The 18,226-nt window shown below is 42.9% G+C and overlaps 1 protein-coding gene across 1 annotated transcript in view; it reads left to right on the top strand.

The window, feature by feature from the left end:
* The window catches only part of GABBR2 (gamma-aminobutyric acid type B receptor subunit 2), a 257,568-nt gene that overhangs the window by 226,845 nt on the left and 12,497 nt on the right, over positions 1-18,226 (top strand). Inside the window, exons 14-15 of the mRNA XM_035124845.2 lie at positions 13,593-13,703; positions 14,720-14,944. Coding sequence (XP_034980736.1) covers positions 13,593-13,703; positions 14,720-14,944 — 336 coding nt within the window. The remainder of the gene's footprint in view (positions 1-13,592; positions 13,704-14,719; positions 14,945-18,226) is intronic.

Consider the following 18,226-nt stretch of genomic DNA (forward strand, 5'->3'; position numbering starts at 1 on the left):
TAACACTATGTAGGTTTTATTTTATTTGTTTTTATCTTATATTTTGGAAATGTTCATCCAGGCTTTTCCCCCCCTTTAAGTTTTTTGGGGGGTCCCAAGAGAGTGGGGCCCTAAGCTATAGCTTGTTTAGCTTATATGTAAATCCTGCACTGCTAGGGACTGCCGGTAGAAATACCGGTAAGTGAAACAGTCCAAGATTGTTGTCCATCCCAGCCTCCTCCCCATCCCCAAAAGGAACCTAAATAACCTAATAATGACTGAGTCAGTTGGCACAGGATAGTGATTGTCTTGGTGAGGGGCAACAGAAAACACCAGGGAAGGGAAATGGAATGGAGTGGTAGAAGCCCTGGACATAAGCACTCCACGTTACAACATTTTGTTTGCAGGTTACTCCTTGTTCCTCCCACAATGAACACAGTGGTCACTTTGAAAGCAAAAGGGAACCACCATTACCCCAAAAGAGTATTTTCTGCATAGATGGGAGGGGGGGAGAGAAAGCATTTTAAACCCACATTAGCAGCACCAAAGTCACCTCCCTGACTGCCCAGATGACAAGGAAAGCAGATCAATGCAATTGGCACCAGCTTGGCTGCAGGAGTTGCTGGAAGGGGGCATACAAGGCACCATCCAACCATCTTAGGGACTCCACTCTGGATTTGTGTAGGGTTAACTCTTTAGCCTCTTCTTCTCCTGAAGGTGTCCCACAAAGCAGTGGAGGTTTAGGATCAGAATTTTCCTTCTCTTAGATGGGCTACCTTCTCAAATTGATAAGCCTCCATCTGCCCTAGGATAGATGACTATTAAAACTCCATCATTGCCCTTACCTGTTTAACTCCTGCTATTGAAAGTTAACCCTGTTTAAATGGCCTAGACTACCAGGATCTATTTTATGAACATATCGTTGGGGCAGGTAGCTTAAAAATGATGTCATGGAATTTGTGTGTCAGTCCTTGGTTAAGGACTTTGTAGAATCCAGCTCCGTTCAGTGTACATAGGAGAGTAACTCTGCACACTCATGTGTTGTTGTTGTTGTTGTAGACATGTGACTATAACACATACTCATGCATTCACAGTGAAGTGTGAAGAATGTGTTTGTAAAAAAATAGAATACAGTACTCACAAGTGGGGGATCCATTCTTTTCTGATTGACAATTGCCTAGTTGGCACATCTCAGTGTACACCCCCCCCCAAAAAAAAAATACATGATTGGGTGCACATATATTTCATATTTGGGTGGCAGTCCCAAAATAAGAAACACAGCATGTGAAGTCTGTTTCCTTACTATTCAGAAGCAGAGTTATCAACTGGAAGGCCCATCTTGTCAAAAGGTTTGTTTGTTTGTTAGATTTATATTTATATTTAGGTTGAGAAGTGTTCCCTTTAATTACCAGAGAGGGGAACTTCATTAATGTCAAGACTGCTGTATTATATTGTATGTTTATTTAAAGTCATTGGCCAGGAAGATTCACAGTAAAATGCATAAAATTAAGGAAAGGACATTTATTAATTAGAGAGTATCGGGCATTCTGAGGTGTGTCTAAACATATGAATTTTAAAACTCAAATTTACTTCTATTTAAAATAACTGTACTTTCAGCTATATAGAAGATAGATCTACCTAGCAGTTTGCAGGGTATTTTGAGCTAAGGGTTTGCCTTGTTCTTCATTCAGCCAGTTGTCTACAAATTGGAAGTTAGTCTACCACATACTAGAGGCACCGTATTACTGTATCAGTTTGCAAACCACAGTGCTAAGAGTCCTGTGAGCTTCTGCATTGCCCAGACACACTGAGGGTAGAAAACAGTGGAAAACAACAGAGAGAAACCCTAGATATTCCAGAACTTGCTAGCTGCGGAGCATTGCACACCCAAACATCCCAGGGGCCCTTCTAACATAGATAATATCCTACCATACAGATCTTGCCATCACGGCAGGCACTTTGCAAATAATAATAAAGCATAGAATATTTGTTAAAGTAGCACCAACCTTGTAATCTGATGCCATCTAGTGTTTGTAAAAGGAAACTGTGATCCATCATCTGAGGCTGGATTCTTTATAGCTTTCTTTCTAACATATTAGCATATCTTATTGCCTCCTTGTGGTATTCTCTCTCTCTCTCTCTCTCTCTCTCTCTCTCTCACACACACACACACACACACACACACACGAATACAGCCACTGACTGGTTTATGATAATAGTCTTTTAAAAACTCATTCAGCAGCCATTCTGGCAAAACAAGGTTTAATGATTTATCAGTCACTAATACCGCTGTGGTCTGATCTTTCCAGAGAGAACATAGCAAAAGATGATGACTGGAATCCATTGCCTCAGTTCTCTATTAGAAATTGATTATCGAGGGAGATTTCACCTTAAGGCAATTTTGTTGTAAAAGTCGACAGAAGAGTTGGGGGGGGGGAGGATAAGCGTTTAACTGACCAATTTAATAAAACTGGGGTGAGGATTAAGTATTCAATGCCGAATGGCATGTGACGTAACTTGACCTGATTTGCATTGTCCCAGATCTCTACAATATAGGGAAGTGGGGAGGAGAGAATGAAATTACAGCAGTGAGGAAGATGGTAACTCTTCTTCCACCACACTTTTTTATTTAGTCATTTTTCTCCTGGTGGGGTTACTTCCAGTGATGGAGTCTGCGAAGGTTTTGAGCAGGCAAAGATTCCTCTTTCCCCTCCCCTCCCCTCCCCTCCTTTTGCACTTCAACACCCATTTTCCACCATCATGGGAAGGAGTAATTGCAGCCAAAGACACCAGGTTCAATCCTTGGAACCATTAAGAGGCACTCTTAGTACATACAGGTCAATGTTGGGAACCCTTCACCTGCAGTCCTAATTCAGTTTGCCACTTCCCTCAATCCAGCCTGACAGACCAATCCCAGTGAGTCCTGCCCACCTGCCAATCATCCCATGCAATTTTATGGAGGTCTGAGATAAAGCCAGTGCACTAGGATTGGGAATAAGCCCTCTGCTTGCTCTTTTAGAATTGCAGAACAGGCAGAGGGGTCTCTGATCTCAGCACTAAGCACCCTGCAGCTGCTAGAATTGGTATCTGCTTGAACTTTAAGATCAAAAGGTAATATATCCGCCCAGGCAGGGTAGGAAAAGCAGGTAGAAGGGTCTCTCCTGCCACCTCCACCCCAGGGCTGAAAATGCTGGGTGTGCGTGTGCCTGCCTTTGTGTTTGCATGCTTGGTGCCTGTGTCTTTGTGACCATTGTGAGGTGTGAGTAGAGGTACGTGCATGTCTTCCTTTTTCTTTCTTTTTGTTTTGTGCTCTACACACTAATGGAATGTGCTCTACCCACTAATTTTTGTTTTGTGTTCTACCCAGAAGGTTAGCCAAGGTTGAATTTGGCCCTTGACTGAAATAGGTCCCCACCTCTGGTATAGACAGTGCTCAGCCCATTGCACCAGTGTGACTCAGTAACTTCCTATATAAGCTTCCTGCTTTGTAGGAGATTAAAAATTGTTGAAAATATAAAATTAGAAAGGTGACACAAAAGTAGGGAGTTGTTTTTAAATTTTGATAACTCGCTTTATTGCAAATTGTTTAAATTGGTACACGGGGGGGGGATACCATTCTTTTTATAATAGACTTTCACTTATTGCAAATTAGCATAGGCCACATTTCCCCTCAGCTTCCATCTTTCCAAGCAAATTATGGGTTGTATCTGTAGTTTTATTCTGTCTGTCTTTATATTATTGCTTATTTTTAAAATTGTTGTTAACATTCATATCCTATCCCCAGGGCAGCTAACAAAACAAAACAAAAAATGAATTCAGTATCTAAGAACTCCCAAATTACAATTAAAACTCCTGAATTACAGTTAAAATAAACTATATTAAGAAACCAGAAATAATACAGCAAAGAACCAAGATCCCTTTGTGAAGACCTTCCTGCTAAACTTGTAAAAGCTGTAAGGGAGCTAACTGGCAAGCATTTCTAGGAAAATAATTCCATAGCACAGGTGCCACCCTGAAAATGCCCAGAGCTCCTTTGAAATATGGATTATTCCTCAAGATCTGGTTCCCATAACTGAATGCAGTCCTTCAATCTGATCATTACCAAATTCGGTGCTGGTGTCACTTATCATAACCTGGAGTTCTGCTAATGCAGCTTACCCAATTTGTAACCACCAAGCCAAACGTCGTCCATCAGATATGCATTGTGATCCACTGGGGAAGGACTCGGTATAAACCTGGGACTGCAGAAATGAGGCGGGGGGGGGGGGTGTCAGGCCACACTGTTACCAACCCAATCAGCCTTGCTGTCTTTTTAAGTATACTCCTAGATTCCAGAAATCTCCATGTTGACCAGGAAAAATGAAGATGTTTAGGCATACAGGGCTAGAAAGCTACAGTTGATATTTGCTGGCCTTGATTTTACTTTATCAGCTAGGTTGCTCTCACAATTTATACATCCAGTGCGAAGATTCTGGAACATGCAGTTGCTTTCATTGTCTGATCTGTAACCTAATTAAGTCATCCCAGAAACTTCCTGATTTGGTAATCCTAGAGCCCTGAAAGAAGAAGCTGCATGTCCTGGCAGCAGTGTTACCAGCTGTAGCCACATTGGGACACATTGCCATAACTTCCAACATACTGTCTTCCAACAGACTGAAATTCTATTTGCACACTACATGCCTTTGCACTTGCTGCTTGTGGTGCAAGTTTTAATGGTATGCACACCTGGGTTTTCTGCGGTACTCCAGAAAAGTCCCCACCCATCCGTTCTATTATTTAGCTTGTTATTTCCTGTCTTCCACTTGCAAGGTCCCAGGGTGGCTTACAGCATTAAAACACAATAACAAAAACAATTCAGAACAGCTAGGTAAACCTCATCTCTTGGAATGGAATATTTGGGAGATCTGTCCCCTCAAACAGAGCAGCGTTTTGTTCTCTCACGTGTTTCTTGCTCCCCTAAGATTGTTCCAACCTGGTTCAGTCCTTGTGGCGTCTCTTCTGGAAGGATGACTTCAACTCTAATCAGATTGGCTCCCTTTCCCTTCAGTTTTTGTTATTTTGCCTTCAGTTTAGTTAGGGGCTGGAGGGAATGCAAAGCCTTGGGTTCCTACTTTCAAGGAAGGCCGCCATAAGATTCCTGGGGTAGGCAGTGATGTCTTCTCTCCTCCAATGCTTCGCCTCCTCCTTCCTCTTCTTGTCACCACCACTGTCCTTCTCCCTCCCCCCACTATAGTTCCTATTCCTATTCCTCCATTCATAATTATTCATAGAATTGTAGAGTTGGAAGGGACCAAGAGGGTCATTATGCCCAATGTGCAGCTCGATCTCACGACCCTGAGATTAAGAGTCATTCTCTACCAACTGACCTGTTGTTATTATTTTGCTGTCACATTAGTAGTAGCAGTACTGGTCGTTTCCCCAATGCTTCCTCCCTTTCCTCCCTGCCTTGTTTTGAGAAAGGGCTGGGGTGTGCGTGTCCTTCCTCAGAGCAATTCATTCTAGATATGGTAGCCAGGAGACTGCCTGCACCACCATCACTGCTGCAACAGCTAGAGTAAAAATGTCCAGGTTCAAACCAATTTTTAAATTTAAATTTTAATATTTAAATTTTATTTTTAATTTTTAATTTAATTTTTTAAATTTTAATTCATTTTTTAATTTTAATTTTGTTTCGACTACATCAGACTAACACGGCTACCTACCTGTGACATTGGACAGGTACAGGACCAGGGTCAGATAAAAATGTGGCAGCTGTGGTACAGTTACATCTCACATGATCCATCTCTCCTGTGTAAATGCTGGATTTAGATAATAGCAGTGACAGGGAAACACATAGCTTCTGTCGTTATAAACCAGCTGTTTTTCTGTGCTGTTATTAAAGGGACCTAAATACTGTCCTTTCTTGAATATTGTTGACATCCATCTGTCATAAGAGACAATGGAGTGTGCCTCTGAGGTAAAGTCAAACTACTGGATTAGCAGCAGCGAAATGACCTCTCCGGGGCACAAGCCTGGGCAGTGTGTATGGAGGTCCTGGGCTGCCCAGATGACGAGACCCCCTTCTTGGCATCACTGTTGAACACAGTCTACTTTTAAAATAATCGACAAGGCACTGTAGAATTTTAAAAGCTAAGCAGCAAGGAGCCAAATCGTTTTGGTGAAAGAAAAGGGTTTAAACTTTCAGGCCACTTCTAGTGCTGTTGTGCTTAGTGAACCATTTTTCAACATTGACTACATCACTATAAATCAGTAGAATTGTGGCAGATTTGAAGAGACCTCTTTAAAAGCTTTGAGGGTTTCTTGTTATTGTTACTAAATCTCTCATGCACTAAATCATTACAAGTTTGCTTTAAAGCAGCATAATTCCCATCCCTTGTTTTCTGTGTTGTTCGTTTAGCAATCACTGGAACATAAGAAATTGCCTCATCCTAGGTTAGACTTTCCCCCCTTTTTTAAGGAATGGTGGGTCTGAATAGAGAGTGGCTTTAGGAATATTCTCCTTCATATGACAGAGTTATGTGTAGTCAGTCAGTGTGGAAATATGTCTGGTAGAACTATGTTAAAGGGAATGTGGTATGACATCTGCTGTGGGGGGGGAGCTAAATTATTTAAGAAAAATGCTGCATAAAGGATTCACTGATCTGAGTGAAACACTAGAGGCTAAACTACCTGCTTTATTCTGCTTCCGAGATACTTCTGAAATACCGTTTTATACTGAGTTTGCAACAGGGAAATTCACTTTAACAAAAATCAAAGCTGCACGGAAATTAATATATAAAAATTAAAAGCACTAGGAAAATCAGACTACCAGTATTTTTTGTGGTTTTTGCTACATAGCAATCAAATACTGCATAGTTTACTCTTGAAACAAGACAGAGGTTCTTATGACAAATAGGGGAAGGCCAAAAAGCTATGCATAATAATATTTGTCACTGGGTGGTACATACAACTTCCAGTCACACAACAGAGCCTCCTGTTTCTCTCCTCCTTCTGCACCTCCAAAATCTATTGCAAAGGGTTGGGTAATTTTCTGGAGCAGATTTGGGGGGTCAGTGCACGGTGCTTTATTTGGAACCAATTTCTTTGGCTATGATATTTATGTTGTAGTCAGAAACATCTGGAGGGCACTAGGTTGGAGAATACTGCCCTAAACTGCAAATCAGCCCAAATGTGTATTTTCCTGTTAGGACAAGCACAAAGATGGCCTTACTCTCTGCACTGGAAGACTAGGTCCTAGTGGGAAAGGTCAACTCTAGGAAAGTGGAGATGGGTAGCAGAAATGGATGCTTGATCCATCTCCAAACAAACAAACAAACAAACAAACAAAAACCCAAGGCAATGCATATACTGTTTTGAGCTTGGCTTGGAGTTGCATTTTTCAAAACGTGCTATGTTATCTCTGGATCAGAGAAATCCAAATTTACTGGGGAAACCAGCAGGATGGGGGCTGCTTGAGGGAGACACTACTCAAATGAGAGCCCAAACAGCATCAAATACGGTATGCATTTAAACTCAGGTGTGGACAAGCCCCGGGTCTGCTAATCAGTAGTGAGGGACTTGTCTAAGGGTCACTTGCCCTCCTCATGGCCTGCCTGGCACAATCTATGCACCCATAAAGAGTTTGATAATAATTTTATTAGTTTTCAATTACAATCCAATAATAGCCCCATTGTAACAGTACAGTACCAATTTATAATACAATTACTAATACCAATCATTCAAATCCAAAATTATATAATTTAAATAAGGTGGGCCCCTGTATGCTAGAATTGATGGTTTGATGATTTTCTTTATTTCTACATTCCAAAATCTTATTAATTTCAATTACATTCTGGTCATAATAATAATCCCTTATACAACAACTGCAGTATTAATAACTTCTGTTCGTGTTGACACATTAAAAATTTATAAATCTACAAGTGAGGCCCTCAAACTATATTCTTGTTCTTCCTGTGTGTGGCAATTATTCTGTCCATGGTGTTTCTTCCTGTCCTTGTAAAATGTTATGTCTATCTTTTCCCAGTTGTTGCTCTTATCCATCATGCCTTGGGCAGACCTGATATCCCATTGTTGTTCCAGAAATTTCTCTCTCACTCTGTCCCGTGCTTCATTGTTTTGCAACTTTAATAAGTTGCAAAAGTCACTCTGTCCCAATAAATAACCTGTTTTCTTAATTTTTTCTCTCAGCCTGGGAAGAAGTGTTCTGTCGAACTGCAGATGCCATAAAGAGTTTGTGACATTATTAGGCTAGTTGTAATTTCTAAGCTTAAACCTACCTCCCACAGGGTTGTTGTGAGAGTATAAATGGTGTGTGCAGGGAGGCAGGGTACTATGTATGTTGGTTTGAGTTCCTTGGAGGAAGGTGGGGGTATAAAAAAAATCCCCTGGTGAATAGTTGAGCCGTGTCTTATTCTTATTGAACCTCATCCTCGGCTACAGTTTCCACAGTCCTTTCAATACTCTCACTTAACAGGCCTCTGCAAATGCTACTCCAAATGCCAAATGGGATGGTGAGAAAGTAGTTGTTGGTCCACGATAAGAAAGCAGAATTGCTTTCATCCTTCATTTGAGAAGGCAAATTGGGACTTGATGGTAAATGTATTGAATGTTAATGAGGCTCGAAGAAGGGTTGGCCATCGAAACAGGAATGTAGTAGCTTGAGGGGGAAACCTTAATTGCTTTTAAATAGGGAAGGCCCTGGGCTGAATGAAATTCTAGTTGGAGATATTAAATAACCAACCTCGTCTTCAGATTCATTGAAAAAAACAGGCAAAGCCCCGGAGGACCAGAGAAGGGCAAACAGAATTATATTTTTCAAGGGTGTGAATAAGGTAATTCCATTGTACTAAAGGCCAGGCAGCAGCTTGTCAGTACCCTTCAAGTGGCTAGAACAGATCATGAATCAATTTGAGAGAGGCACATCCCTTGCTTAATAACATAGCCGAGAGCTGGGAGACAAAGTCTGTGTAATACATCTTGATTTCAGCAAGGCATTTGATGGAATAGCAGTTGTTATGCTTAGAAGCACAATAGTGTATTAGGGGCTAGGCAGAATTACTGTTGGGGGATTGCCCAAACAGTCGAAAAGTCATCTCCAGCCGATTACTCATTAGTGATTCACTGTCAGATTGGCAGGAGGCTATTTCTAGGTGTTATGCCAAAAACTGTTTTTGCCAGTGATATACTATATTTACAAATCTGCAGGTAACACAGAGCTTGTTTGCCATACTTACCAGGTTCTTTCTGTCAGGTTCTCAGGGCATACTGTACCAGGCCATGACATCAGTTTCATAGAGGCTTTGGTTGCTTTTTATGTATGACAGCTTTCTATTGTATTGTTAGGATTCTGGGCTGCCCTTGGTTACGGCAAATGAGCTAAAGACTTTAACAACAACAAAAAAGACAAGTTGCTTACCAATAACTGAAGTCCTTCAAGGGATCATCTGTGGAGCCATCAGCTTTAAATTTGGGGCAGGGGGGCTCAGGTTTTGCCTGCTCCTTCTTGAGTGGACTCACCACCTTGCTTAGGTGGTCCTTATGGTATCCTAGACCCAAGTGGCTCAGGGCTTTGTATATCAACAGGACACACGGCATTGTTTTGTTGCACATACCACTTTGCCTATTGTGTTCCTACTCCTTCCTGAATGCACACATGGACAGAGCATCCATCCAGGACTGGCATGTATGTGTTCAGGGGTAAGGTAAAGGGTAAAGGGACCCTTGACCATTAGGTCCAGTCGTGACCGACTCTGGGGTTGCGCGCTCATCTCGCATTATTGGCCAAGGGAGCCGGTGTATAGCTTCCAGGTCATGTGGCCAGCATGACAAAGCCGCTTCTGGCAAACCAGAGCAGCACATGGAAACGCCGTTTACCTTCCCGCTATAGCGGTTCCTATTTATCTATGGACTGCAAGAAGATCAAACCTATTTATCTACTTGTATTTTGACGTGCTTTCGAACTGCTAGGTTGGCAGGAGCTGGGACCAAGCAACAGGAGCTCACCCCGTCACAGGGATTCGAACCGCCGACCTTCTGATCAGCAAGCCCTAGGCTCAGTGGTTTAACCACAGCACCACCTGTTCAGGGGTATACTACTCTTAATTTTCCCATTGAACTTGTCCCATGCAGTTCAGCTGGGAAAATTAAAGTATTGGTCTTGGGTGGGAGAGAAGCAGGATTTTGTTCCACCTCAAGAGGGACCCCCCCAAAATGGAGAATTTTGTTTCTTTAATAAAGAATGGCATGATCCCATGATCTAAAGAGGCAGAGCTCATGACACGGGGTGAAGCGCGCCAGCCCCACCACTTCTGCTGCCAAGAGGGAGGCATTCCAGTGCTTTGGAGTTGCCATTCATCTTCCCTGCCCCTGAAAGAAAGCTGGTCTGCAAAACTTTGAGGAGTGCCCCAGCTCACAACCAAGTTTGGCGAGAGATAGGGTGTGGCAACAGAAGTGGGAGTTGTCAATTCCCATTTCGCCTCAGGAGGCGAGACAGGATGGGCAGAGAAGAGGAGGCTGGAGTAGAAACCTGCCCTCTGGGTTGGAATGAACTGGCATTGAGTAGAATGTTGCAGGAGTTTCAGCAAAACATGCCACCCACTTTCATCATTACACAGCATAAGGAATTAGATGGAATTTTATGTTGTTTTCAATAACTATGTGGTAAAGTTGGGATTGTTATACCAGCAGTGCAGAATCAAGCAACCACTTGTGCCCAGATCCATCATGCTTATAAAAATCAGTGTCATTTTAGAGAAAAGCCCACACAAGAGAAAATAATAAATTATGGATATATTTTGCTTAGAAATTTTCTTGGTTAGCGGCAGCGGTGGGGAAAATGTGCATCCACAAGAGATGAATCTATAAATAGCTCTAACAGCATTGTCTCATCTTTAAAACTCAGTAAGTACAACAAAAAATTGCGTCCCTTTATGAAGCTGTTTGAGCAGAGACACAAATGGAAAGGGAAGGCATGTTTCCAGCATAAATAATGTGTGACTATTGCTGACGGGAGGTGGCTTGTATAGAATTTTGTTTTGGAAGCATGTTTCACAACACTTGTAGATGACGTTATACTTTCTTACTAGGATGTTTTAAAAACATGAGTTGGATCCCCTATGCTTTTTTGCAGCAGCCCTTTTTTTTTTTGATGTGAAATATCTAGGTCAGCCAAGTGAAAAGCTGCACCAGGTTTCAGCTCATTGTTACTTAAGAAGTTAAAATGGAGTTTGCCACATGTTCTGCATTTGAAGGTTTCTGAAACTCCTGTCAAAGAAGCCATCTCCACCCTGGTAGATTAATACATATTTGGTCTAAGCACATACTTGTTTATCCTATCAGAAATCATTGCAGGATGGTTTCAGTTAACTCAATATTACTGGACAGGATTCCCTGTTGGATGAGGATGAATGCTGGTGGCTAAAAATATTTCTTAGCTGTGAGGATTTGAAAGTTCTGAGCAAAGTGGATTTCCTTTGGGAAACTGACAACTGTAAGGTATTTAATGTTTTAAGGCTTTGCTGGAGCAGGATAAATGTGAAAACCCAAAGTTCATGTTTTGGCAGTTTAGATTAGCAAAAAAGCAAAGTCTTCCTGGGAAAATGAACAGTGGCGGAGTTCAGTGCTGAAATCCAGTAGTTTGAGGAACGACAGCTTTGCCAGGTTGCAACCCAGGATAACTCATTTTTAACCTTCAATTGTCTGACTACAGTAAGATACATTGCTGTATCTGACCTGCTAAAGTTATCAGGACTTCTATCTTTGCCTACATTCATTTGAGATTCAAAATTCTCCAGGTTGTAACAATTAGTAACCCTTAATCTGTGGAGGGGCAGGGAGAATAGGACTTGATGTACAAGTTGTGCTTTTCACTGCAAGCTAATGTGGTGGCGGGGGGGGGGGGGATAAGCCATTTAAGCTTTCCCCCATCAGTTTTATTTCCATCCGTGCGCAGGGGGAAAATATCTCTGTGATGCTACTATTAAAGGCACAAGTGCAGGAATATTAAAAGTAGCGACCCTGGTCTTGTCTGTTCTGTGCTTTGGCTCTTCCATGCTCCATTTTGACACCTCTGTAAGCTTTCTTCTTCAAGTGGCTCACTCTCTCATATGCTTCTTTTATTAGCTTAGTCTGAGTGGTGGGCACTGAGAGTGGACTGCATTTTCTAATGTACTTCCCTCCTGCATTGTCCCAAACTTCAGTGTAATTTTCTTGGCATCTAGAAGCAGGAGGTGCTATTTCCCCTGACTAGCTTGGGGGAATTGTTGTAGAGGGTGGGAATGTGAACACTTTGAAGCACAAAATCTGGAAATCATTTACAAAAGAAAGTTTGTGATAGCCTAATGAGGAGTGGGGGGGGGGCTGTGAGAAATCCCATGGGGCTGACAACTAAAAGCCTCAGCAGATTTGGAAGTAATTGGGGTAAGCATTATATTTGGGAATGGCAGCTCAACGTGAATTCACTCCCATGCAGAGCTGCTGAACACAGTATCCCAAAACTGCTGCCAGTGTCACAGATGCTATCAAGTGCCAAAAGAGCTTACGAAGCTTCATCTTCAGCAGAGGCTAAGAGATACTTAAGTTGTGAAGGAGAAAACACAAAGGGCATTTTACTTGCTATATATTAAAAGAATAGCCGGTGTTCAACTATATCATCATCTTTCTCCTGGGTGTTAATTCTAACAGTATCAAAATGTACAAAAGAAGAGTTGGTGGTGTGCAGCTAATGATATCTTTTCATCAGAAAATTCATCATAATTTTATCTTTTCACCAAAAAATTTATCATAATTTTAACTTTTCGTCAGAAAATTTATCATCCATAACGCATGATTATAAACCTATTACAACTTTGCAATTAATTCATGCTTAATACATCCATAGCTGCAGTTTAATTTGCTTTATGTCCGTTCCAATGCAATATAATGTCCAGATTTTTGTACTGGTGAAGCCAACATCTTCTAAACTTTTCGGTTTAAAATGTTGGAAAACAACAAATACATTATACAAAAACCGCTGGCAAATTCCCCTTACTTCTTTGCATGCCTGGTACAGAATAGTAATTTATAAACTGAGTTATGCATCAGAAAGTCAATCTCTACCATGATCTCTTAGGTAAAGCACCCGCCGTCACTCTCAGACCACCCCAACCTATAAAAAGAGGATAACAATATAAACCAACTTTGTAAGAGTCTTGTACGAATTGTTGGATAATGTTCCATATATGAAGTGCTATGAATGTTGTAAAAGTGCCTTATAATTGCTAAATAATATTGCTGCATTGAGGACCTTCTAATATTTTATTTTGCAATATGAATGACAGATGTACCGTTCAGTGTGGTATTTTACTTGAACAGTTTAACATGGGCCTAAGAACCTGCTTCCAGTTCATTAGCATTCCCCCCCCCCCAATATTTCTGCCTCCAACATTCTCCATAGCTGCCAAGTTATCCCTTTTTTAAAGGGATTTTCCCTTATGCTGAATAGGCTTCCTCGCGAGAAAAGGGAAAACTTGGCAGCTATGACATTCTCCGGCCTGACTACAGTATTCATTTTTCATGTAATGTATATAAATTCAGGGATTAAGTCCTCTCTTCTCTTCTCTTCTCTTCTCTTGCAGCCTGATCCTGCAGGTCGAGATATTTCTATTCTTCCCATTTTGGAGCACTGTGAAAACACTCACATGACCATTTGGCTTGGCATTGTTTATGCCTACAAAGGCCTACTCATGGTAAGTCTAATGGTAAGTGTAGCTCAGAGCCAGTATGGTGTCATGATAGAATGATGGACTAGGGAGTGGAGAGACCTAAATGAAAATCCCCACTTGGCCACAAAACCTACTGGGGCACTTTCAGTTTTATTTATGTTGTCCTAAAATGGCTAAAATGTTAGGTTACTATTTTGCTCAAATGAAATTAAAACCCAAAGTTGTAATGGTAATGTAGATAGAGACTACGGACTCCTCCCTCATGAGGAAGACTGAGTTGAGTGAGCCATTTATCATCATGTATTCCATACTCTCCCATGTCATTGATAAGCGTGGGTTGGTGTCTGTTTTGAAATGATGCCAGCCTTTTGAGTGCCCTGCAGCCAGCTGAAGAAGTAGGCTGTAACCTCTGAGAGTTGATGCCATGTTCTTATGGGTTACTAGAAAAAAAAAGCTGATTGATAAATATTTTAAATAGCTCCAGCTTAATACAAATGCCCCAGTATATTTAAAGTAGCAAGTACAATTCTTTTAAAATGAGCCTTTTAACCATTTATTTCCCATATCATCTTTCCTAGCTGTAAGAGAAGACCCAGGAGATGTGGTAGTTTATGTGCCCCATGCTTGCACCCACATCCTTCAATATCACACCTGTAATTCATGCCCAAATGGTTAGGGGTGGATTGTGTAATTATATACCTCACAAGCAACCACCCCTCCCCCCAATTAAATTAAATTGGGGGGGGGAATCACGAAGGGTCGGACACGACTAAACGACTAAACAACAACTGGGCTAAATCCAGCCAGAGCTAAATAGTTTCAGTTATTTCAATGAGAGGTAGAGTATGGGACCACTCAGTGGAAGTTAAATGTGCTTAACTTTGCCTGGATCTCGCCCTGTCTTGCATTTGTCAACATAAGCTGCTTAAAGCAGAATGCAGATAGATAGAAACAGAACTCTTTTGATGTCTGGTATGGAAACCTATCACTGTGCCTATTGTGTTAACAATCATCACTTCCTTTTCTTTTTCTAATTTCAGCTATTTGGTTGCTTTTTGGCTTGGGAGACTCGAAATGTGAGCATTCCTGCTCTGAACGACAGTAAATACATTGGCATGAGTGTTTACAATGTGGGCATCATGTGCATTATTGGAGCTGCTGTTTCCTTTCTCACACGGGACCAGCCCAATGTTCAATTCTGCATTGTGGCACTGGTCATTATATTTTGTAGTACTATTACGCTCTGCTTAGTCTTTGTTCCTAAGGTAAGCACATTGACTCATTATGGGTCTGTTATCTGCGTATAATTTTTGTAGGACTATTAAATTCACTCCTGCACTGGGAAATTCTCCTGCACAAGCCCCACTGAACTGAACTGGAACAGCAAAAGGACATGGTTGCTCACTGGATTGCGCCCATGATTCTTAAAGTGTAAGTTGAGAGCCAGCGTGGTTTTAGCAGTTACAGTGTTGGACTAAGACTGGTGAGACTCAGGTGAAGCTTATAGGGTGGCTTTGCACCAGTCACTGCATCTCTGAGCATAATCTGCCTCTTTCATCAGGGTGGTTGTGAGAATTGAATGAGGGAAGGGGCCCATGTCTGCCATCTTGACTTCCATGAAGGAAAGGTGAAATATCACCTTCCCAAGGATATGCAGTTATTCCGTCAGGTAGTTGCCCTTGTCCCTCCATATCTTGATTAGACAGAAATCTACTTCTATCTAGAACTGACAGAGCAAAGCTTTGTCTAGGCCAGTGGTTCCCAACAAGTGGTCCGCGGACCCCCAGGGGTCCGCGAGCTATGCCAGAGGGGTCCGCAAGATCACCTCCCCAAGATGCGCGTACCGAGCGGCGCGCGCGCAGCGGGAGCGCCACGCACTGCTGCCGCGGCGTGGCGCCCCTAGCAATCCGCTCCGCCAACTCGGGAGTCTCCTTGGGTCTCCTCAGAGGAGGAGGCGCCACGCCGAAAGCCCCAGAGCTCGCTTGCCTCCTTCCCGCCCTCTCCCTGCCTGTGGCCAGCAGCTCCAGACGCTGTTCTATGGAGTTTTTGGCGTGGCTCCGCCTCCTCCGAGGAGACCCAATGAGACTCCCGAGTCGGCGGAGGGCGGCGGACTCGCTGCTGGGCGCCCCTGCTCCCTCAATTCAGGACCCGGTGGGAGGCTTTGAAGCGGGCGCGAGGTCGCCTCTTCACCTCGGCAGCTGCGCCTTCCCCTCCCCCACCCCATTCCACCGCCCACCCCCACCCCCAGAGAGAGAGGGGGCCACTGTTTTTTGGGGTGGTGGTCTTACCCCCTCTGTCAGTGAGGGAGCAGTGCGGGCGCCTTACAAATCAGCCCCCTTTGCACAGAGGGGTGACTGGGTGGGAGAAGCCCATGGAATGCAGGCGCTCTAGCCCCAAAGAGGCTGTCACCTTGCTTGCAAAAGCAACAGCCTCTCCCGGGCTGAGCCGCCTGCCTGCCTTCTGTTGGCTCTCCTTAAAGCAAGCAAAGTAATTGCTTTAGAGGAGCCCACGGAACGCAGGCGCTCTAGCCCCGAAGAGGCTGTAGCTCTGCTTGCAAAAGCAACAGCCTCTCCCGGGCTGAGCCGCCTGCCTTCCCTGCCTGCCTTCCGTTGGAACGCAGGCACGGAAGGCAGGAGGAGCACTTTTGGGATGCCCCATTCCCCCCTGCTGCCAGTTACCAAGCCTGCTCCGCTTGCTTTGCTGCGAGCTGGGAGGGGTGGTGGTGGACGGGAGCTCCTGTCAGTCCGTCCCTTCTCCCAGCTCGCTGTACCAGCAAGAAAAGCAAGAGCCGCTTGGGCGCTGTGCGCGGCTCTCCCTCCCTCCCTCTCTTTCTTTCTCTGACTCCTCCCTCCCTCCCTCTCTCACCCCTTCTTTCCTTAGCATTTGCTAATTTCCACCCGCTGCTTCTTGTCAGCTTCTTCTCTGGGGAACCTTTCCTAAAAATGGTCAACAACTTTGGGGTTCCCCCGGCTAAAAAAGGTTGTCAATTCTTGGGGATTTTTTTTGGGGGGGGGGGCGCCGGAGGGATCTTCGCACCACGGCGCTGGATATGTTTCACTCAGCCAAAATTGTTTAATAAAAAGGTGCTAATGGAGCCAAAAGTTATTTTCTGCTGACTAGTAGGCAGGTAGAGATTTGCAGTCAGATTTCAGAGTGAAAGTTTCAAGTTTGGAACCTAATATTTCAGAAATAATGAACTCAAAGGACAGATTTAACTCATCTCATTAAGAACTGAAAATTAAAACTAACTGTATACTGATGGAGTACTCTGTTGTAACTGTAAAAAACGTATAAAAAGACTCTTAATTTGGCTCTCACTTTTTAATTTTAGGATTAGGAATTAATGGGGGTCCTTGTCACAATAGCGGCTCGATGAGGGGTCCTCGAGAAAATTTTGTTGGGAACCCCTGGTCTAGGCAGCATCACTTGTGGGGACTGGTTCTCTATGAATAAATTACACATAAGAATCTAGATCTCAGAGAGAGAAGTTTCTTTTCTTTTTTTAATGCGTAAGTATTTGTAATACAGTCGTATCCGTTGGATCCTGAACGCCTTGGTACTCGGACGTTTTGGCTCCCGAACGCCGCAAACACAGAAGTGAGTGTTCCAGTTTGCGAACATTCTTCGGAACTCAAATGTCAGATGGAGCTTCTGCGGCTTCTGATTGGCTGCAGGAATGAGAAGCCACGCTTTGGTTTCTGAACATTTTGGAAGTCGAACAGACTTCTGGAACGGATTCTGTTCGACTTCCAAGATACCACTGTAATACAATATATAAATGTACGAATGTGAATATTTCTAAAAGTATACATACAGAAATAGCCAGCATTATTAGATACAAAAAATATATTTTCCCAGTATCACATAGGGGTTTACTTCATCCTGCATTTTCCCATTCCAGTAAAAAATAATAATGCAAACTACATTTTTCAATTTAAAATATTGTTGCTTTGACTCCCTTCCCTAACCATATTTGTAGCTTTAACCATTTGGGCTTTATCCCAGATTTCATTTGATCATTCCTCTATCTATGCCATTCCTGGATTTCAGGATGCAGGAAGTAAATGAAGGATCATATCCTGATCCTTTCAGTCGTGAGCCCCCACCTGTAATCTTCGTCGGTACAGCTGGGACACACCTCAGGGAGAGCTAGATCTAAGAGACAGCAGAAGCAGTACGTATAATAGGCAAAAAAAGTGCTCAGGCACAGAGCTTTAAAGCACAGACCTGTGCCTAGAAACGTGGCACAAAAAGAAGTCTGTGTGACTTCTTAGGAAGGTGGCTCCACAGCTCTGCCCCACCACATAATGTCACTAGAGAGAGCCGTGGTGATTTCCCATTGTTGTGAAAGATCAGGTTTTCACAATTAACATTGTTGTTATCTTACTAAATTGGATTATATTTTATTCATGCATGGGCAAATTATTTAAAGGCTGAGATGAGTACTACTACTTCATATCCTCCTAATGTTGTGGCTCAGGTGCTAGACCAGCCTGAAAACAGCGATGGGCTGGATATGGGCCAATAAATTGATGCTGAATCCTAAT

This window comes from Zootoca vivipara, chromosome 8, assembly GCF_963506605.1.
Source record: "Zootoca vivipara chromosome 8, rZooViv1.1, whole genome shotgun sequence".
Lineage (NCBI taxonomy): Eukaryota > Metazoa > Chordata > Lepidosauria > Squamata > Lacertidae > Zootoca > Zootoca vivipara.